The 22,152-nt window shown below is 48.1% G+C and overlaps 1 protein-coding gene across 2 annotated transcripts in view; it reads left to right on the top strand.

Moving 5' to 3' along the window:
* POLDIP3 (DNA polymerase delta interacting protein 3) overlaps positions 1–22,152 on the top strand; it is a 388,271-nt gene that overhangs the window by 246,942 nt on the left and 119,177 nt on the right. For both annotated transcript variants that reach the window (XM_069652698.1, XM_069652697.1), the window contains 4 exons: positions 454–648; positions 10,738–10,815; positions 12,942–13,071; positions 13,457–13,523. In XM_069652698.1, the coding sequence (XP_069508799.1) occupies positions 454–648; positions 10,738–10,815; positions 12,942–13,071; positions 13,457–13,523 (470 nt within the window). The remainder of the gene's footprint in view (positions 1–453; positions 649–10,737; positions 10,816–12,941; positions 13,072–13,456; positions 13,524–22,152) is intronic.

The raw sequence follows: 22,152 nt of genomic DNA, 5'->3' as shown, positions 1-22,152 counted from the left end.
TCCCCCAAAACGATTGCAACTCTTTGTACCTTGGTGTCCTTGTCTGTCTTAAGAGCTACTCTGTTATTGTTACGGCAGTAATGATTTCGATTCACTAGTTCTTTGTTCGCCATGGTGATTGGGTAAAAATTGGGGTTCACACTGTGAACATGTATTACTATATTCATGTACTGCTGTGTGTACTGTGCGCCAATTGCTGTGTGTTTGGAAAAGCAGCCCTGCATAGCCTTATAATCTCCTATTTGTACTGCAGTTATAGTAGAGTCTTAATGGAGGTGGTCAATGCAAGCTTGATAAAGCTGTGGTAGTGCCAATTATTCCATATTCCTAAATGCAAGAGCAAAGCTTTTTGTGGGATTTACTTCTCAAGCAGTCTTGCTCTTTTTGAGTGACTAATTCAATCTCCTGTTTTAACAACCCTGTGTTGCTAACTATCTTTCTTTTCACTTGCAGCCTGGGCTGAGTGGTCCCCAGTTTTCACTCTCCAAAACGGTTCCACTGACCAAAGTGGTACAAAATGACTCCTACACAGCTCCTGCTCCACAGATTCTGCCACCTGCCCCCCTACGCAGTAAGCACCTAACCAATATGTCCCGGACACTGGTGACTAGAGAGGAGCCCCCAGCACCTCCATTACCACCAGTTGAGGTAAGATCCATATGGGAAAAAAGCACCTTTTGGGTGAGGGGTGACATTGGTGGATCTGACTTTCGTTTCACAGGTTATTGGTGATTTGTACCTAATGAGTAGAGCGCATTGTGTGTGTACCACCATGGATTGAGATGCTCTGCTGTTCAGAACTTGATTTGTATACCTCTCAGGGAGGGCATCTCATTTCAGTGAAGGCAAGTGCGGTATTACTGCAGTGTTGGGGAGAATTCTCATTTCTGTGATAACTCCTTTCAACCTTATAGGCCCCAGCTCTTTTGCTGGACTTTAGGACTTTTAAATTTGAACCCTTTAGTGAGTGACCTTTTTCGCACTCATGTTTTTGACATGATTTGGATTATGTGTTTTCACAGTTTTTGGAGTCTGACAAACTCCAAAGGGGTCTACTTTTTGTATGGTGACACACAGCACCTTCCGGGCAGTGTCACAGAGAAGTCCTTTGGATTTCTCATAAGGTTTAAATACCTTTACTATTCTTGGGAACTGTAGTTCACACAAGAAAAGTGAAATTGACTTTACTTACCTTTTTTCTCTTTGTAGGTCCAGCACACACAATCTTATGTGGATTGCTGTTACCTAGGAGCCCCTTATCCTACAGTCTCATGTAACATTTGTAAGTTTCCCTCACAACTTTAAATGGCTGGTGGCAGTGGTTTAATTCTTCCTCCCATTGTGCTTTTCTACCGCAGGCTGAACGCTCAGCTGCAATACAGTACCCATGGGTGACCATTTTATCAAAATGGCCCGGTCTTTTTTTTTCTCGCCATTTTCTGCTTGTGAGGTCTTTCTTGGGTTTCACTCTGTGCGTTGAGACAGGTTTGAGCCCCTTGTTTGTCTTGCCTTTGGTGGGCATCAGCCCTGAAGCCCACCCCTTGGCTCCAGTGTGTCCGGAAGGACAGGATGTGAGGAAGGCCCCCCCGAAACTCCCCTGTCCTTTCTCTAGGAATGCCTGAATGCAACTAGTTCTGATTGTCTGGCTGTCCAGCCACCCTGCTGTGATTGACAGCCTAGGCTGTGCATGAATGGGAGAAAACTGATTAAAAGGCGCCGGTTTTGGGACTACAGGCAGAGTCGACCACTGGGAGAAACCAACGAAGAAACCGTGAACAAAGCTTGCTGCATCCTCCTGGACCTTTGAATGGCTCTTTCCCACTCTCATGTATTTTAATGTAATTTTTTAACACTGTTTCTTTTGGTTGTGGAGTCTGACAAACTACATAGGCATCACCTTTTAAATTGTGTCCCACAGCACCTTCCGTGCAGTGACACAGGGAAGTCTTACAGATTTCCCAAAGGTTTGAATACCTTCTCTGGGATAAACCACTGTTTCCCAGAGCAATAAAGTGAAATTGACTTTGCATACATTTATAACTTTCTAGACCCAGCGCACACGATCTTACAATAGGGTGCTGGAGGGGTTACTTAGTATCCCCTTTGTCTAGCTTCTCATGTAACATTTTTATGGTAACCTTTCCTCGCTGAAATGGCTGGTGGCAGTGGTTTACTTTTAACTACTGTGGTGTCCATTTATCGCGGGTTGTGTTCGCAGCTGCAGTAAAGCACCCAACGGTGCCATTTTTGTCAAAAATGGCCCCGGTCTTCTATTATCTCCATTTCTTTGTGGAAAGATCCTTTTTTGAGATTTACTCTGCGTGCCAAACCAGGTCTGGTTCCTTTGTTCGCTTTGCCTATGGCAGGATTCACAAGTGAAGGCTGCCTCTGGCGCCAGGGTGTCTGGGGTGGGCAGGAAGTGAGGGAGGTGCCCGAAACTCTGTGCTTAGTCTCCTAGGAGACCCAAATGCAATCTGTGGTGATTGGCCAGCTGACTGTCCGGCAAGGACAGCCACCCTGCTGGGTGACTGACAGCTAGGCTGGAATGAATGGGAGAGAACTTAATAAAAGGTTAGGCTTTTTGCTTGGAAGGCAGTCGACCACTGGACGAAGGAACCGAAGAAGACCTTGAAGAGGAGGCCAGCTGCACCTCCTGGACCGTTGGTTTGCCCGGTGAAGCCCTGCTGCTGTGCTGAAACTTCAAATTCGTATCGACAGAGAAGCCCCTGCAAGGATGATTTCTCCCCTTAAGTTGGTGGGACCAATCGACTCCAAATGAAGCCATCTGGACATTCTCTCTGAGCTGGTTGACTTCCCACAGAGTTGCTGCTGGAAACCGAAACGCCAGTGAGAGGCACAACAGATTGTGTGCATTGCTTTTTAAGCTGGCCAAGAACTTCAGGAAGATCCTCTGGACTCCCAGGAAGCAGGACTGACTGAGCCTGAGCGCCCTCAACAGAGTGCGAGACCCCAGAAGCAAGGAAAGCCCATCTCGACAGTCAGGAACCGCAGTGTTGCTATTTGCGGTAGATGCAAGGAGCTGAAACACCGAACAGCCACTTTTTTTTGAAGATTGCCGGTTGCAAGCGGTGACAGTCCCATTGCAGTGCAGGAGTCCCCAGAAGTCCTCCCTCTTGTCCGCACGGATGAGGCCCAGGAACAGTGAGATCTGCAGAGCTGCTCAGGAACAAAAGTCATCTGCTGCACTTTTTCTTCAATACAAAGTACTGTAAAAGTCTGAGAGAACTCGCCTCTTGCTGTAGAGTTGCTTGCATCTTCTACTACTCACAAGTCTAACCGCTTGTGGCCCTACATTGATTCTTCTTTTTCTTCAAAGACTTCTAAAACATTGTGCAAAGACTGTTCTTAATTACCTGCAAAGAAGTGCTTTTGCCCATTGACTTTGGCTTAGCCCGTTCCACTGAATGACTCTTATTGGGGAGGTGAGGGGGGGGATCTGAAAGTCATTAACGTCTTAGAGAATATTTGTGATCTCTTGTATGTTCTAATAACCTTTTCCTTTGACTTAATCCTAAATACAAGAGTGATATATTATGTCCCCAGCACCCTAGCTATTGAAGTCACCTGAGGGTGTAGGTTGTGTCTGTGGACCATCCCAAAAGGGTACTCCTTGATTTAGAGATCTTAAGAGTGTGTATTTTATGAAGTATATCGAGTGTTACGGTTATATTGCTCCCTTATGAAGAAGGCTTACTCTAACTGATAAATTAATAATTGTTCAAGAAACCTTGTTGTGTAAGTGTTTAATTGAATACTTGTCACTGTGAATCGCTGTAACTCCCCTACAGCTCACATTGACCCCTCTTGAGATCAGCCTGACTGCTCAACACGCTACCAACCTGTGTAGTACAAGTTTATTCCAAAGGTTGGGTTCCTATTGTCAGGCGGTCAGGGTTGTTGTAGTGCACCCAAAGGGTACTGCATACAATCTTGCCTAACGGACCCTGCCGGGGCTCCCTGGACCCGCTGCTGGACTTGGGACGGTCAACCCACATGGGTGACAGCTGGCCAAGGACATTACCCCCGACTTTCCTGGAGATCGGGCCGGCCTGCGTTATGGCTTCTCCCTCCGGGAAAGGTTGTGGTCCCTGCCAAGGCTCTCTGGAACTGCTGCTGGGCGTGGGGTCAGTCAAACCACATGGCGACAGCCGCCCAAGACCAGAGACATCACTCATGCCCATTCTGGAGCGCTGGCTGTGCTACGTTACAGAATTACTCCCTGGGGAGGGAAGGGGATCCTGCCAGGGGCTCCCTGGCGCTGCCGCTGTCCTTGGGGATAGTACACCCACATGGTAAACTCATGTCCAAGGCCGGGAACATCACCTCCAACCGCCCTGGAGTTCTGGCTGGTTGCGTTACAGCTTTTCCCTTCGGGGAGGTATTGGCACACTGCCGGGACTCCCTGGTGGGGGAAAAGCTGTAACACAGGCCAGCAAGAACTCCGGGACGGTTGGAGGTGATGTCCCCGGCCATGGGCATACGTTTCCCATGTGGTTTGACCATCCCCAAACCCAGCAGCGGTTCCAGGGAGCCACGGCAGGGTCCCCATCCTTTCCCAGAGGGAGAAGCTGTAACGCAGGCCAGCCAGAGCTCCCGGGTGGTGGGGGGGTGGGGGGAGGTCATATCCCTGGCTTTGGGCCGGCTGACTCCTATATGGGTTGAACGTCCCCCAAGCCCAGCGGTGGTTCCCGGGAGTCCCAGGGACATTACCTGTCCTTTTCCGGAGGGGGAGTTGTAACGCAGGCCAGCCAGAATACCAGGATGGGTGGGGATCAAGTACCTGGCCTTGGGCACCTGTCTCCCATGTGGTTTGAACATCCCCCCAAGTGCAGCAGCAGTCCCAGGGTGCCCCCAGCAGGATCCCCATTCCTCCCCGGAGGTGACATCTGTAACTCAGCACAGCCAGAGGTGCAGTCTGGCCTTGCAGACGGTCAACCCACATAGGAGACAGCCGCTACCAGGGAAACCCCAATGTTATGCTGGCATGGGGGGGTGGGTGGGGGGGTTTTTAGTTTGGGGCCTGACCCTGCAAATGTGTCCCAGCCCACCAAAATATCTCCCCAGATGGCCCACTCCCGCCCACACCACCAACAACCCACCCCAGTCCCACCCACACCACCGACAATGGGTTCTAAATGTAGAATAAACAGTACTCCCATAACGTTGCAGCTGCCTGCGTAGAAAAAGCTGTAAAGGAAACAAAAAACTTTACCGAAGGTCAGCACAGCAAAAAGAAATCGTAACTAATACTCTCCGATCACAGCCCCCCCTTTCAAGCCATTCCGGGTGGTCTACTGACCCTCAACCCCCAGTAAAAACGCATGTGCCCCTTCCTAGGGGCAGATTGCCAGATTGCACTAGCAATCTGCCCCTAAGGAGGGCTACATGAGAGCCCCCTCTCCATTTTGGGTGGGGTGGTGGCGAGGGCCACCCTCCTTTCTATTGCAAACATCTGTGGTGGTTTAGTGTCTCCCCCTCCCCCCACACACCTCCAACTAACTTGTGTATATTTTTATAATTTCTTTTCTGTTTTGCCGCTTCCGTTGGTGCAGATGGGCACATTAGTGTGCCCTTCTGCCCCCAGGGTGGGCAAAACATACTGCCCCATGCATTGGGGGGCCATTACAATGTTTTCTAGTGGCCCTTTTCCCCTCTTCCCAAATGACTGGGGGCATCTCATGTACTCCTTCCTTGGGGCAGATTGCACTAGTTTTTGTTTTTCCCCTTTCCTAGGGGTAGATGGGCACATTAGTGTGCCCATCTGCCCCCTGGGTGAGAAAAACGTACTGCCCCAGGCTAAGGGGGGAGGGGGCTGTGGCAATATTTCCGGTGCTCCCCCTTTCCCCCAAATGGATGGAGGGCATCTCATGTATCCCTTCCTAAGGACAGAAATCTGCCCCCGGGGAAAGCTACATGAGGTGCCTCCCATCCACTTAGGGTGGGGGGGGGGGGGGGGAAGAGTGCCACCCCCTTTCATTATTTTTTTATTTATTTGAATTTATAAAGCGTGCATCGGCCCTGCGGCATCGTTACAGAGGGCTCACTTGGATACATATTCTTATAGGATAGGATACAGTCATTTACATGGTTAGATTCGATCAGCAACAGAGGCTTAAGTAAGTTCCATGGTTACAGGGGAACTCGTAGCATACAGTCTAGATAAAGAGCTTAGTTTTCAATACTTTTCTGAACAATGTGAATGAGGTTACTTTTCTTAGCTCGAGCGGGAGAGCATTCCAGTTTTTAGGGGCTAACACTGGGAAGCTAGCTCCCCCGGCTTTGACTCTTTTGAAGGTCGGGACTGTGAGCTGGTGTGATTATTGTGCCAGTTTGGATCTGGTGACAGGTGTCTGGTGAATTCTTTCCGCCAGGTAGCAGGGTGCCGAGAGGGAAAGGCAATGGAGAGGGTCTTATGCGCTCCTTTACTGGGAGCCAGTGGGCGTCCTGTCTGGCCTGGGAGATGTAATCTCTCTTTGGGATGCTTAATGCAGCTCTTAAGAGCGTTATTTTGTGTGGTTTGCAGTTTTTTGAGCAAGTGCACAGGAGCAGGACATTGCAGTAGTCCAGCTTTGCTCTGATAGTGGCTCTAGCTATATTAAGGCAGTTTTTGTCAGAGAGGTGCGGTTTAACTGCATTCATAATTTTGGTTGCAGGAGCCCCTGTCGATGAAATGGCACTAGCTTAATGCTTCATTGATAGGGTGGCGTCAAGGTACACTTCCAGTGTCTTGACTGCAGCAGAGACTGTGATTAGTGTTCTCAATGCTGAAATTGCTGTATTGACTGTCTAGTTTGAGAATTTCCTTGGGGGCCTACCAGTAGGATTTCTGTTTCGTCTCCGTTGAGACATAGGCCTGTAGCCGCCATCCATGCCTGGATGAATGCATAGGTCTCTTTGAGGGCGTTTAGATCTTGCTCGTAGGACCCAGAGAGTGGGAGGAGAATTTGCGTGTCGGCGTAGTTTGTGAATGCTACACGTTGAAGAGGGGAAGTGTGAAAATGTTATAGAGGGTGGGTGAGGTGCAGGACCCTTGTGGGACTCCGCAGTGAATGGGAGATTGGATGGCTGAGGCTTGATCAGAGAAGACTCATGACCCTGCCTTCTAGAAAGGACGTAATCCAGGCTGTGGCTTCCAGGGAAAAATGGGCAGCCTGTTTGAGGTGTCTGCAGAGGATCCTGTGGTCAACCAGATTGAAGGCGGCCGACAGATCCAAGAGCGGGAGCAAGGCCGGCTTACCTTTGTCCATTGTTTCTAGCAGCTGGTTCTTGAGATCAAGCAATGCATACTCGGTACCATGGCGTGGACGGAATACAGATTGCCTTTATCCCAGAATGTTATTTGATTCTAAATAAGTCTACATACCTGCAGATCCAGTCCTACCTAGAATTTTCAACAGGAAGGGTACAGTTGCGATTGGCCTGTAGTTGATGGGGACGGGGAGCGGGGGGGTGGGGAGTCTGGTTCCAAGGTGTTTTTTTTAATAGTGGTCTGACCCATGATTCCGTAAGGGAAGGAGGGACGATGCCTGAGGCAAAGGAGGTGTTGATGAACGCTGTAAGGAATGGGGCAAGTGGCTCCGCACAGTCTTTGATGAGGCTGGCTGGGCAGAGGTTGCCATTGCAAAGGGATGGCTTGATATGTTTCATTATACCCATGACTTCTGTGTCAGTTATTTCTTTGAAGGAAAAGCGTTTTTGACCTTTATTCGGCATGGCATCTACAGGCAACTGGTGCCTTGCTTTTGGGTGGGCCATCGGGTACAGAGATTTTTGGAAGGGCGTTTAGGTGAGAATGGATTTTGTTCAGTAGGGTGTTTATTTTGTGAATCATGCCATGTTGAATATTGTTGCACCAGGTGTCATCTTTCACAGTTTGTTGTGTGCTAGTTGGAGGTATAGTGAGCTCTTTAAAGATTGCGTACAACTCTTTAGATTCTGATTTAGCATTGGAGATTCTGTGGTTGTAGGATGTGGCTTTGGCTGCTGTAATGGCCTCCTTGTATTGTTTGGCAATAGTTTTGTAGGCCTCTTGTCTAAGGTCGGTGGGGCAGGATTGCCATTTTCTAAGAGCTGCGCGTTTAAGAGCTCTTAGGTGAAGTCGCTCTTGGCTTTATGAAAAATATCCTGGTGCTATAGTGCCCCCCCCATATCTGAATGTATTGACAGATTTGTTTGTTTTTCTTTTTTTGGCCCCTTCCCCTAGGGGCAGATGGGCACCCATCTGCCCCCAGCGGACCGATACATGTGGCCCCATGCTTTGGGGGCTGGGGTGGCGGAGGGGAGTGCCGCTTATATAGTAAGCAACCCCCCTCCCCACTTCACAAACAGATCCCTGGCGGTCTAGTGGCATTGCTGAGCGCAGACCGAGTGCTCTGTGCCCGATCCGCGCTAAGCAATGCTTAAAAAAAGGTGTAGTTGGAAAAGGGATAGTCTCCCTTTCCAACGCCACCTCCCTCGATCTGAACGGCACAATGATGCCGCTGATTGAGGGAGAAAAAGAAGGCAACTTACCTTCTGTTTTCACTGTGGCAGCCGAAATGGCTGCTGCTGTGAAAATTACTTTTTCCCGTCGGCACGCATTATGCGGCTTGACGTGAAAACGAAAGAAATCCAACCCCCAGGCCGTGAGGAGGCACCTCCTCCTCACATAGCCCGGGGGTTGGATTTTACTTTTGTGTGATGTGCCAAAAAAACAAGCTAGCTCGTCCTTGGCACTTAATGGGTTAATGAGTAGTTGGGAGATCCCAGAGTCTTGGGAATTGGCTACAATTTTGACCGTCTACAAAAGGGGAGGTAAGCTAACTATCAACCTATTTCCCTTTTGGATAATGCTGGCAAACTCTTTGGGGAAATTAATCCTTACTCACTTGCTGGAGTGGGTTGATCGTGAAAAAATGATCAGCCATCTCCAGGCTAGATTTAGAGCTAACGCGGGCACAAATTGATCAGTGTTTTATACTTAACCCGTTTATTGAAAAGTACACTGTGTTAAAGAAATAAATTGCTTTAGATTCTGTCTCTAGAGAACCCATGTGGCAGATCAGGTTAGCCCACAATGCCCCCATGGAACTGATTTCCATAATACTCCTTATAAACTGCTAACAAAACTAGAATTCGCTTTCGGCCAGGTGGTGAGCTGACTAAAGCTTTTGATGTGAAAAATGTTAGACATGGCTGTCCTGGCACCCTTCTTATTCAATATTTACCTTCTGGAGATCATTGATGCCCTATCAGATGAGTGGCAGGACTGCCTGAGGTTGGCTGCAGATAATTATCCCGCTTTATTTCATGCTTCCTTATTAGCCAGCACCCCACAGGGACTAAAAGGTTATGTCAATTTTTTTCATCTAAATGTAACCATCTGGGTCTTAATTTGAATTTGGTAAAGTCTAAAGTTATGGTATTCAAACCTCATTTTGCAAAAAATAAGTCCTTAATGCTAACTGTGTGTAATACGCCCATTGAGCAGGTCTCTTTGATTACCTTGGGGTGCGTTTCCATGGATCTGGAGAGTGGGGGGCACAGGTAGCCAAATCTACTATCACATTTGAGAGGTTTAGTGGCGGTATTTTCTTTTTTTTTCTTTTTGTCAGCACGGCAGTGGTGCGATTTCACCTGCGCTGGATTTGCTTCACAAACCAGCACTGCCAGCCTAATTCTATGGTTTTGAGTTATGGGGCTGTGCTAATTACTCGCAAGCTGAACATATGCGAACATGTTTTCTTAAGGAAACTGTTGCTTCTTCCTGCAAGTACTCCAACTGCCCTGCTTTATTTGGAGCTTGACTGTGCACCAGTAGATGTTAAGTTATCTGTTAAACCAGTTTTCTACTGGATTAGAGCCTGGACCACTGAAGGCCTAGAAAACCAATGTGATGCTCTAGTTCATATTATGAGCCTAGATGGAGGGAAGAGATTATGCTGGTTCACACATGTAAAGTCCATGCTTTCCCACTTGGATAGGATTGATTTATGGAATAATATGCAAGATTTCCCGGTTCAGGGAAAACACATGTTTAAAATCAACTGTAAAAAATAAGACCCTAAGGGGACCTTGGTTGTTGTTGATGCTGCCAAACTGAAGCTGTTTTTGGACCATCTGGAACTTAGATTGAGCCTGGTTTTGAAGTCTACTTGGACATAATTCTTCCTTCTTTCGAGAAGTCTTTATATCTGCAGTTTAGACTTTGCATCTTGTTTGTAGCCTCCTTTACTTCAATCTGGAGGAACTCTGTCTCTGCTATATGCCCCTATGCAAGTCTACAAATGAAACATTTATGCACTTTTTGTTAATCTGTCATAAAACTATCTGGTTTAGACCTATGTATCTGTGGCCCATTTTACAGGACGTTGATATTCGTTATGTGGGGCCTGCCTTGATGTACTTAAACCAGTGTCTGCGTCCCATGTGATTTACACAACCGCCCGTTACATTCACATGGTGTGGATGCAGCGGAACAGTGCATTGAAACAGGGTTCTAATAGCTCTGTGGCCACTGGTTAATAAGGTGCGGCTGTGATTTTATAATATCATTTTTACTCATGATTGTATATAGGAGCATTTAACAAATTGATACGTTCTTGTTTCATTAACTTTTCACATTTTAGCCGTACTGTTCGTGTTTACATGTGCTTGAAGGTCAATACCGAATAAAAGCTGTTTGACTGACAAGATGGAAAATCATTGTTAAGGTTTCCTCCTCCTTTCTCAATACAGCCTGTATATAGCCCACTGGAAGGCACCAAAATGACAGTGAATAACCTGCATCCACGTGTCACAGAGGAGGACATTGTTGTAAGTAGCCTGACATTTCAACAAAAGGGGCTGGACACTGTGTTCTTGCTTTCTCTACCCTTACCCATTTTTCACCAAAGAAAGTTGGTTGTTAGCAAAACTCTGAGATATCAGCCGTCGTCGCATCCCTTCAATCTCACTATACTCCATCTCTGCTACAAACTGTGTGCTTGATTAGAAAGGCCCCATCACCATCTACACAATACTACTGTGTCCCTCTGTCCTATGCTCTATCACAATCATTGGAGATATGCAGAATTTGTATTTCTTATTCCATGAGCACCAGCCATGCCTCTTGTCCCCTATTTCTTGCAGATGGACCTTACTTTGTGCCTCAAGTGCCCTACGATTCCCAGTAATGCCTGTTAGGGCCAACCTGCAAGCAGGAGGAGACTAGTTTTACCACCTACCTACTTTATTTTGTTCCAAGTTTAGCCCCTACATCTGTCCTATATGGCGAGATCTTGCATGCTGCCTCCTTTCCCTGTGGTGTCCCAGGATTGAGCTATGCTCTGCTTGCTGATCCCAGTGCTCCCTCCTGCCTCATATGGTTCCAGGCTCACTACTAGTCATTCCTCCTGCCTCTGCCATGGCTCCCTGGATCCAGTGTGACATTCCCATTGTTATCCGCCTGTTTCTCTACATCCATTTCAATGCAGCACCTTTTACTGAAAAGCCATTTTAATGCAATGCCATCGACCTGAAAAAGGACCCACATAATTACAAATAAAATGTAAGCATTTAAATGTTAAATAGGGGGAGCGGCAAGAAGTAAAAAAAAATAGTGAACTAAAGGAGTTCTTTCTCTTGTCTATATTAGTGTTCACAAGTGCTAGCTCCCTTCTAGTCTAGTTAAATAGCAGAAGATGCCAAAGACAACTGTTAGCACTAATAGAAACCAAATGGACACTATGGGCATGGCTGAACAGATTGAATTAGAGCCCTGAAAAAAGATCTTTCAGGTCGAAACAGAACTGCTGCAGTAGTTTTATAAATGGGCTACAGCAGTTTTGTATTCAATAAACTGAGAAGTTTATTATATAGAAATATAAGTTTCAACAAATTGTGAGACAACCCCTTAACTAGAGTAGAAGGGAGCTAGTACTTGTGAACACAGGTATACACTAGAGCAAGAACTACATTTATGCTATGGCATTGGTCCAAGCCACACGTGATCACGCAGCAGTCCCCCGCACAAACTAGAACCCAGCCTTAAGATTTATCCACCCAGCTCAGTATCTAGTTTGCCTATATGCCAAAACGCATGCATTGATGAACTAAAGGGGTTGGTGAATTCAGTTAGGGGATGTTAGCAGTTTGCCTAGTTTTGCAGTAAAGAAGGGCGTAATAAATCTAAAGAGAACACACTCCAAAATTGAGAAATAAACCACAAAAGCAAACAATTGAGATGGCTTGTATTGAAATGCCTTGAGCCAGGCTTACAGTTAGATGGTTTGCATCAAAATGTCACATCTCCCAGACTGTGGTGTTCTTAACCCGTTCCACAGGCCATACTGTGGGTAACAGCCTAACGGCCCGAGCAAAGCGAGGGTGGGTAACGAGTGCACCAGGACGTTGCCTGCGTAATGGCCCATGGAACGGGGTAAGAACGCCAATAGAACCCCAGGTTACCAAAGCGGTAACCCGGGGGTGTTACAAAAAGAAGAAATTACATTTTTATAGTGGATGAAAATGCTTTTACAAGACGGCCGCAATAGTAGGAGCCCCTCCCTCATTACCATGGTGTCTAAAAAAGGAAAGGGGCAGGGGAGTGGTGGCGGCGAACAGCACAGCCGCCACAATCTGGTTAGTGGAGTTGTTGTTTTTTTTTTTTGTTTTTTTTCTAGAATGGAGCGTCGGGGTAATATGGCGGGCTGCCGAGCCGGCCATCGGGCGGCTTGGAACGCGGACTAGATTGGGAGTATCAGCCTGCGTTTCCTGCCTCCGGATTGGCCGGCTCCCATCTGCAGGGTGCAAATGTACATTATGGCCTTCAGGCTGACATCCCAGTGGTGCCTTCTGTCCATAATGGCTTCCTGGCTAACACCTGTACATGTGTTATTTGCCCTCTCGTCTTCTGTAGCGAACAGGCTAAACCGTTCATGCCCCTTGTCCATATCTCTTAGGAGCTCTTTTGTGTGTGTGGCGCTCTGAAACGTGCTCGCCTTGTGAATCCCGGCATAGCAGAGGTGGTCTTTGTGAAGAAGGATGATGCTGTCAGTGCATACAAGAAATACAACAACCGTTGTTTGGATGGTGAGTCACTGGTGGTGCTGATGGGTAGGACCTGTTACCAGGGTTCACTTTAAAGTGCCTGGGAGAGAGAGAGAGAGGGAGGTCGGGGGTGGGGGGGAAGAGTCGGGTTGCCCAAGTCTGTGCTCTAGGGCATGGGTGTGGGTTAGGTGTGTAAAGTTGCATGTTTTTAAGTTGTGAGAGAAGGGGGTGGGAAGGTGGGTACAGAGCCATTCCCAGGTAAATGAGATGTGGAAAGGGGCCCAGCATTATCAATGTGGACAGTGTGCTCAGGTCCCTGCTCTGCATTTGACAGTCAGAAGCATGATTTTGACAGGCCTATTTCCTGGCAGTGTGAGCATTCAGCTTGGATGGGTCCATTAACTTTTTATTCTTGCCTTTTCTCCAGGACAGCCCATGAAATGTAACCTGCATATGAACGGCAATGTCATCACGTCGGATCAGCCCATCCTACTGTATGTATTAGCAGTCATTTGGCAACTCTGGGATGTCGGGGGAGGGGGGGTGGAGGGCACTTTAAGGCAACACCTGTGTTAGAGGCCAGCTACTCGGGGAGGTACAGAAGGAGTTGTGGGGGTGTAGATAAAGGATAGAGGGAAGGGCAATTTGAAAATTAGTCTGACTGGATAATGTAAAAATTTGTCGGGCCTGACAAGGTGGTGATATGATATGACATTTCTAACACGCCTATACACAAGTGTTTCAAGGCGCGACGAGGCAAGGGAGGGGGAACAGAGGGAAGACACACAATGGGGAACAGAGGGAAGACAGACAACGATCCTACTAGGCCAGGTGTCATTTTGATCGCGCAAGTGCATGGGACGGGGGAAAGAGGGAAGTGCGGGGGGGGTGGGCTAGGGGGAGCGGACAGTGCAGTACATGGGACAATAGAATAAATAACAATAAGTAAAGTAAGGTCAGCAGGTGGCAAGTGCAAGGGTAAGTGCAGGCATCAGGTGTCAAGTGCTGGTAGTGGGACTGTAGGGATACAGAAAACAGTCCTCAAGTGCAGGGATTGCCAGGAAGGCAGTGCTGGTGTGCGACTGGCAGGGGAGGGGACCTGGGCCCGAGATCAGATCGTGGCCAGGTAGCCAGTGCAGTTTCAGTTTCAGCCAGGAAGTCAGCAGGGGAGAGGATGAGAAAAAGCAGAAGCAAAGAGAAAGGTTTTGAGGTGCTTCCGGAACCAGAGATGATTCTCCTCAAGTTGCAGGGAGGCTGTTCCAAGGGAGGCCCCAGCTGAAGAAAGAGATCTACCACCAACTCGTTGCTTGGAGAAGCGACTGGCCCTGAGGGAGTTGGAGGCGGATGAGCGAAGAGCTCGAGAAGGAAGATATTTAGGAAGAGAGAGTTGAAGGTATTGAGGCCCCAAGCCCCAGAATGCCTTGTGGACAATCCAGAGGGTTTTTAACTTAATCCTCGCAGCCACTGGGAGCCAGTGCAGAGATTTCAGTCCTGGAGAGAGATGATCCCTGGGCTTGAGGCCAAGGACAAGTCTCGCAATCCTGTTTTGGATGAGTTGCAGAGGGCGGAGAGTAGAAGCAGGCAGATTTAGAAGAGGCTGTTGCAATAGTCCAGCCTAGAGAGAACCAGAGCTCTGGAGACTGAGCTTCTGGGGGAAGGAGAGGAAAGGAAGAATACCTCTGAGGAGGTGTAGCTGGTTGTGTGATTTCTTAGACGTCTGAGATATGAGGAGAGAAGGAGAGTTTGGAGTCAAAGATGACCCTGAGGTTTTTAGCCTCAAAGGTGAAAGCAGGAAGAGGGCCAAGAGATGCCGGCCAGAGACAGGAAAGGAGGGTGTTGGTGTGCCGATGAGGAAAATCTTAGTCTTACTGGCATAGAGGCAGATATCATTGGCGGCACACCACTCATGGATGGCGGACAGTCAGAGATGAGAGAGGGAGAAGAGGTGGCTGAGGGTAGCCTGAAAATGTGCTGTCATCTGCATAGCACTGGAAGTTGGGGCAGAGTGTGGCAATGCGGTGGGCAAGAAGTGCCAGGTATTGGTTGAACAGCCAGGGATGGAGGTTAGACCCCTGGGGAACACCACAGGTAGAGATAGAGGAGAGGAAGGACCCAAGTTGAACCTGGGAGGGTAGATCAGAGGAAAAGTCAGCCACGCTAGACTGATGCGAGAGGAAGTCCATGTGATGAATGGGCTTCTGGCAGGGTCGGACTGGGACAACAAATAGTCAATGGCCCAATAACGCAAAATCAATTGCCCACCTTCCTAAACCAGGAGTGAGACTTTAATAGTGTGCACTGTGAACTAAATCGCACTTTGTGCCTTACCTTATAAAATTGATAAACACTATGAGAACTGAAGCCAAAGGATGCAAACTTGGGTAGCTCAATATAAATACCATACTTAACACTTTAACAGTCTACAATAAAACTTGTGAACATTTGAATTCTAATATATATTGCAGTTTTACAGAGCAGACTTGGAATTTCCTAAACGTCACTATAAACCATCATGATACCAAATAAAAACAAATTACGAAAAAGAGATTGACTGTAGCTTTGTTTTCCCACAATAGGTGGAAACATTTCCTGTCCCCTTTTCCTCAAGCCTTATAAGCTGTTTCGTCCTACGATGTGGAGCAGCACCTTTTTATAAAGGGAAAGCACATGCACACCTGGCATGTGGCAACTTCCATGCTGCATGCACGTGCCTCCAACCCCAGTACTTTTCTCTGCATTGGAGAGACCGGATCATGTAAGCGGCTGTGCGTTTCTTCTTCTATGACACAGCCTTTCTTTCTGTGTATGTCATCTGGAAAGGGCTTTGAGATGGAAATCCTGCCATGGGTCTTTCCCTGAGTCACGCTCACCATCTTTGCCGCCAGTGCTTGGGCCCTGGCCACTTTTGACCCTCATGCATTTATTTACGGTGAGTTCTGAAATCCTGACTTCACAGGACGATTTTCATCGCCAGAGCCACCAGACGAGTTCAGACTTTGTGCAAAATAAAAAGGTATGGCTGATGTGCTTTTTTGTTTTAATTCCTTTGTTTTCGGCAGAGAATACCACGTTGTGGTGACTCCATTCAGACTCGCCAAGTTGGGGAGGTGCAGTTTAATTTTCATTTCTTCCATGTGGAGTGTCCCCCTGTGTACCTGGAGACCAGACAAATTGCAGCATTGAGCGTTATACATCCCTTTAACAAAACTTGGTCTTTCCTTAAAGGGTCCTGAGACCTATGTGTACGACATGTGAATCCTCTGGGTTTGTGGCCTCCCTGTGGGACTAGACCAAATTCTCAGTGTTTTAGGTTGAGTGGAGATTTTGTTTCTCAAATTCTGTTTAATATGAAATAAGAAACATAAGAACATGAGGGGGGGGGAAATTCAACAGAAAGCATTACAGGGATAATCACAGTACCAAAATGGTGCCTTTCTAAATGTTATTGCAATGTGTACAACAGCAGGTCACAATGGTGTTACGTTCAGCAAGTGTAATCCTAAAACATCCCAAGTCATCTTGGCTGCAGTGTTGTGCACCATGGGTGCGCAAGACTCTGCTCGACCATCCGTCGGGCCTACACTTTCTCCACGCAGGCACAACTTCCAGCAAGGACTACATATTTTCCAGGTACTGAAGCCCACATAGGCGAATCCCGTGCAGGCAAAGGCTGTTGTGTTGTGCGCCGCAGGTGTTAGGCGCTGTGATATGGCGCTCAATATCCCATCCGGTAAGCGCAATTGCACCACTTGCACCTAGGCCCTGCACCTCATACCCCGAGATGCTCTCGGACTCCCAGCCAATCCTGCTACTCGCTGCATTAGGCAAGTGCAATTACGCCACCTGCACCTATGCCCCACACCTTGTACCCTGAGATGCGCCCCGGCTCCCAGCCAGGCCCACTACCCACTGCATTAGGCAAGTACAATTGCACCATGTGCACCTATGCCCCACACCTCATACCCTGAGATGCACCCAGGTCTGTTACCTGCTGCATTGGGCAAGTGAAATTGCGCCACTTGCACCTAGGCCCTGCATCTCGTACCCCTAGCTGTGCCCCGACTCCCGCTCAGGCCCGCTACCCGCTGCATTAGGCAAGCGTGCCACCTGCACCAAGATCCTGCATCTTGTTCCCCGAGCTACAGCCCGCCCAGGCACACTACTCACTGCAAAACACCCCTCTCTGAATCTACAGACGCCATGGCTCCCACCTGCCTACCTGTTAGGCAGAAACCTGTGCAGTTCCCTTAGGGACCACTGCAAAAAGTTTAAGACTACAGGTGTTAGCAGTAAACCCAATTGGTAGCAGTCTGTACCACCCAGATTTACCTGGTAGCTGTGGATGAGCAGTCAGACTTCTCTCAAGAAGAGTTAGGCAGTATATAGAGTATACACATTAGGTACAAAAATACAGTAGCACAAGCAAACACTGACCAGAGCTTTGGTATAAAAGTATAGAATTACTTATTTAAAAACACACTTGTAAAAAGACACTGGCACTAATATGTCAAGCAAGTTCAAACAGTCACTAGAAATATATACACCTCCCTGATTAATTATTTAAAAAAAAGGTAGCAGGCGTTCCTCTCCAGAAAGAACAAGGCATGATAACCTGTTCTGAGATGAGTTTGCAGCACACACTTTTTGCTCACTGTACCTTTCACAGATGGGAAATATCCATTTGCATATCAGTCTTTGTCCCGCCCACATGGGCAGTCCAGCACCGAAATGCTATGGCAATTCCTCTCTGAACAAGAGTACCACCAGCAACCCCATACACGTGTTTCAGCCTTATTGGGCATCATCCGTGAGGTGAAGCTGTGCCTCTCTAAGCACAGTGAGCAGGGAGTCCACGTCTGGTTGCCCCCAGGTAACTTAGGGTGACCAACCGCAAGTTCCTTGAAAATATTTTTTTAAAAAAGGTAGCAGGCGCTCCTCTCCAGAAAGAACAAGGCATGATAACCTGTTCTGATATGCCATTGTGCGCAATGACCGAGCCCACAGCACAGACAGCGGAGTCGCTCTAATCTACAAAAATACCATCACGGCCACCAGCTCCAGCCCATTCCTTAACTGTGGAATGCTCTCTACCAAACTCCCACTCGCCCACCAACACGCTTAATCTCCACCTCACCTATCGCCCACCAGGCCCCATCTCATCCTTTGAGGTAGACCTCATGCTCATCAATCCCACCATCAAGCCCAGCTCCTAAATCCTAATCCTGGGAGACTTCAGTCTTGGCCTCAATGACCCCACAGACCCACACAGAAAAAGCCTAGCCACAGCCCTCAACCACATCAGCTTTGCTCATCGAACCACTGAACATATCCACATATATGGCCGCACCAACGGTTGGATGGCCGACCTTAACTGCAACCTGACCCGCCTCACCACCACAACCTGCCCGTGGTCTGACCACCACACCATCGCATTCGACCTCCCAGACAACAAGAGGCCCAGCCTCTGTGATCAATGAAACCTGAAGCCTTAGCCCTCTGCACCAAAAACCTGAACAAGGACTGCCTCGCACCCCTCCTCTCAGCCCTCACAATCCCATCCAACACAGACACACATCCAGAGTCCCTGGTCAAACTGTACAACACCACCATTGCTCTAGCTGTCGACACACTAAACCTGCTTGAAAAGTGCAAAGCCAAGCAAGCTTTAAAAAAGAACGCCTGGTTCACCCTGTGCTTCTTGCCTCCTGTGCCAAGAAACGTGTCACTGAAGCAGCATGGAGAAAAGACCTTTCCACAATTCCCAAGTTCAGTATACCTCCCTAGCCAAAGACTACAAAAAAGCAATTCACACTGCCAAAGCCAGCAGCTACCATGCCAAAATAAATGGCGCACAATCCAACACCCACAAACTCTTCACAAGCTTATGCGAACTTGAGTCACCAGTCTCCCCTTTCTCATACATCATAGACCACACCTGGTGTACCAAGATACAAGAAACCGTCATGGGGAACATCGCCTCCCTCAGATGAAAATCTGCGCTAAGCAACTGCCCACCCTCGCCAAAACAGCACCAGCCACCTCTGCACCCCTAGCTCCTACCAGCCGACCCATCTCCCATTTTGACTTCTGTTAGGAAAGATTCATCTTTACTGCATCTTTCCTTCCATTTCTATGGACCCCCCAAACATTTTGCTTTTATTTCTGTACCGGACCTGTTCTTTTTACAGTACGGTGAAGCCTTAAGCTTCACTACACTGGCTTTTGCTCATCCGTTATGGGGAAACTGACATATCCTTCAGGCTGTCAGTACTGGGCAACATTGTGTCACTTAGTCTAGTTACTTTGTTACTACTTTTAGTAATTTTTTACCACTTGTGGTAATTTTATCATTGTACAATGCATTTTACAATGCAGTACAATAGAGTACACTTTTTGTTTTGCCCTAGACTACCACACAGTGGATTTTTGGTTACTCTAGGTGTGCTAAAGGGACAGGGTGGTGGCAGCAGTGACTTTTTACAATTTTTTCTTTTTGCTGCATTTTGTTTTAGCCTTACCGCATTTGGCTACTAACTGTGGCTAGGTTTTTCGCTTGTCCTCTTGCCATCTTGTTTTTTGTGAGGCCAGGAAAATCCTTATATGGACTTCCAGTGCTCGGGAAAGCAGAGGCTTTTGGCATGCTACAGGAGGGCTGTGTGTGTTTGCTGCCAGGAAGTGGGCTGAGACTGTCTGGTCCCAATCCACAAACTGGTTCCAGTGTCTGAGTGGTGTGGATGTGTTTTGCCGCCAGTGGTCTTGATTGGACCACTGCTGGGGTGTGTGTGTGGCAGATCTGCCATTGGCTAGTGGGAGCTGCTGCGCTTAGCTGGCTTTTACGATAAGAGTACCCCTGCACCCACTCTGGAGAAATCGTACAAGAAACTGAAAGAGCCAAGGCTCCTGTCCAGCTACAAGACTTGCGGGGAGATCATGGACCCGTCGGGGGTGGGGGGAGGAGATAAAAGGCTTGGTGACCAACTTGTGCTGCTGCTCTGGTAGATCCCTGTCCTGTGGAAGATCTCCAGCAGTGGCTGCAACCCTTGGAGTGGAGGGAACATCTCAACGTCGACTCGGAGTCCTAGGAAGAAGAGCCTTCGGAAGTGCACCAGGACTGCCCTCTGGCTGAATAGCTCTAGTTCCGGCTACCGTGCTGCAGATGTCGCTGTTCTGAGTTGAGGCCTGGAACTTGGGGGATCCTTAGCTTGTGCAGCAAGACATGCCTCTGTGAAATTTCGTGGTCCTAGCATCAAGGTGACCCTAGATAGGAGGGAAAGCCGTGGCAAGTGAATCCCTTTGCATCGCAGTGCATCGGTGGCCGTCGTCCGAAACCACTTACTAGTGTCCATTCCTGTCCTAAGAGGGGCCCTGCATGGAGGTCTGCTGCTTTCTTCATCTGGGAGACCTTGCACCAGCATTAGAGACCTACCGGTAAACTGCTCGAACCTGCAACCCCTGGGAATCGAGGCCTGAGGCTTACAGCAAGAAAAGCGACCTTGGATCGTCTTCAATCGACCTGCCAAGTCCTGTAAAGAATCAGAGTATGGGGGGTGAGGTATGGGGGGTGAGTTGTAGTAATACTACTTATCTAAACCCCCGTACTCACTTTTAAAAGTTTGGTAACTTTTAGAAACGTTTAGATTACTTTGGCGTTGCCATTGCTTGTTCACACAAGCACTCCGAAAGTTGGGAACACGTACGTTAGCTAATTTAACTCGTCCTCTGACACTTGGAACTGTTCACTGGACCACAGAGACCATACCTTTAATTTTTTCCAGCTTCACAAAACTGTATGGAACTTGAACATTTGGGCAGAAGACCCCATACATCTTGGGTTTGGACTTCTCAAGTTAGGATTGAATCTCTGTAGACTAATAGTGCTAATACTAATCTGTACCTTCCTTTGCATGGGTTTGATATGTATTTTTTCCTGCTCCATTAATTGTATGTATATGTATTTATCTTAATTTGTAGTTTTGAGTGATGATATGCCTGTTAATAGTCATTTTTCACTGTTTTTCGGCCGCAAGTAACGTATTTTTATACCAGATTATGTAAATGTGTTTCGAGTGGATTGTGTCCTCCAACGTATTCCTCATCTTTGATGTATTCCATCCAGCTCAGCTGCTTCGGAAATGTTTTTTCGGCAGAGGGCGCCGTGCATCGATGTCGTCGAGTCAATGGTCCCTCGAAGGCCTCCGTCGAAGGTGACGTCATCGGGTGTATAAGTAGCACGCACGGCGCCCGTTGGCCTCAGTTCCGTTTTTCCACAGTGTACGTTGCTTCGGAGAATCGGTGCGCCTCGAGTTCTGTGAGAATAGCAATTCGAAGGGATTGTGTCCTCCGACGTATTCCTCATCTTAGATATATCCTTCCAGCTCTGCTGGCCTCGGAAAATTTTTTCAGTAGAGGGCGCTGCTCGTCGACGTCCCTCGAGTCGATGTCCCTCGACAGCCGCCGTATCGACGCTCGACGTCATCCTGCCCATAAAGGCCGCGCGCAGCGTCCGTTGCTCAGTTCCGTTTTTCCGCGCTACTCGGTGCCTCGGAATACCGTTGCTCAGTTATTAGTTTAATAAATACTATTTACCTCGAGTTATTCGATACCGTACTCGATGGCTTCCTCGTCGGAACCGACAACTCCTCGATCCGGCTTCAAAAAATGTCGAGATTGTGGAAAAAAGATGTCGTTGACCGATCCTCACAGAAATTGTCTGTGGTGCTTGGGAGCCGAACACCATTGTTCGGAGTGCGAGGACTGTATGTCCATGACAGCTAAGGCCCTGAAGGAGCGTAGGGGGAAGCTGGAGAAAGGTAAGACTTTTAAAGCTTCTTCTTCGTCGACGAAGTCGAGACATTCGTCTCCTCGTCACCATTCACGCTCCAGGTCTCGGAGTGGGTCTCTTCACTCCTCGAGATCGAAACACTCGAAGAGGAGACGTCGAAGATCTCCTTCTCCTTCTCCGTCTTCCTCTTCCTCTGTTTCGCCAAAAAGAATCCCTTGCCCCACGAAACATAGTTCCCGGGCTGAATGGGAGGAATTCAGAAAAAATATGATGAGCGTCTTCGAGAACGCGGCCTTGACCCCCTCGAAGACTGCCGAGAGCGATGCTCTGGTCGAAAGACC

Source organism: Ambystoma mexicanum, chromosome 3p (genome assembly GCF_040938575.1).
Source record: "Ambystoma mexicanum isolate Mex_15411 chromosome 3p, UKY_AmexF1_1, whole genome shotgun sequence".
NCBI lineage: Eukaryota > Metazoa > Chordata > Amphibia > Caudata > Ambystomatidae > Ambystoma > Ambystoma mexicanum.
This window is presented reverse-complemented; position numbering and strand designations above follow the sequence as displayed.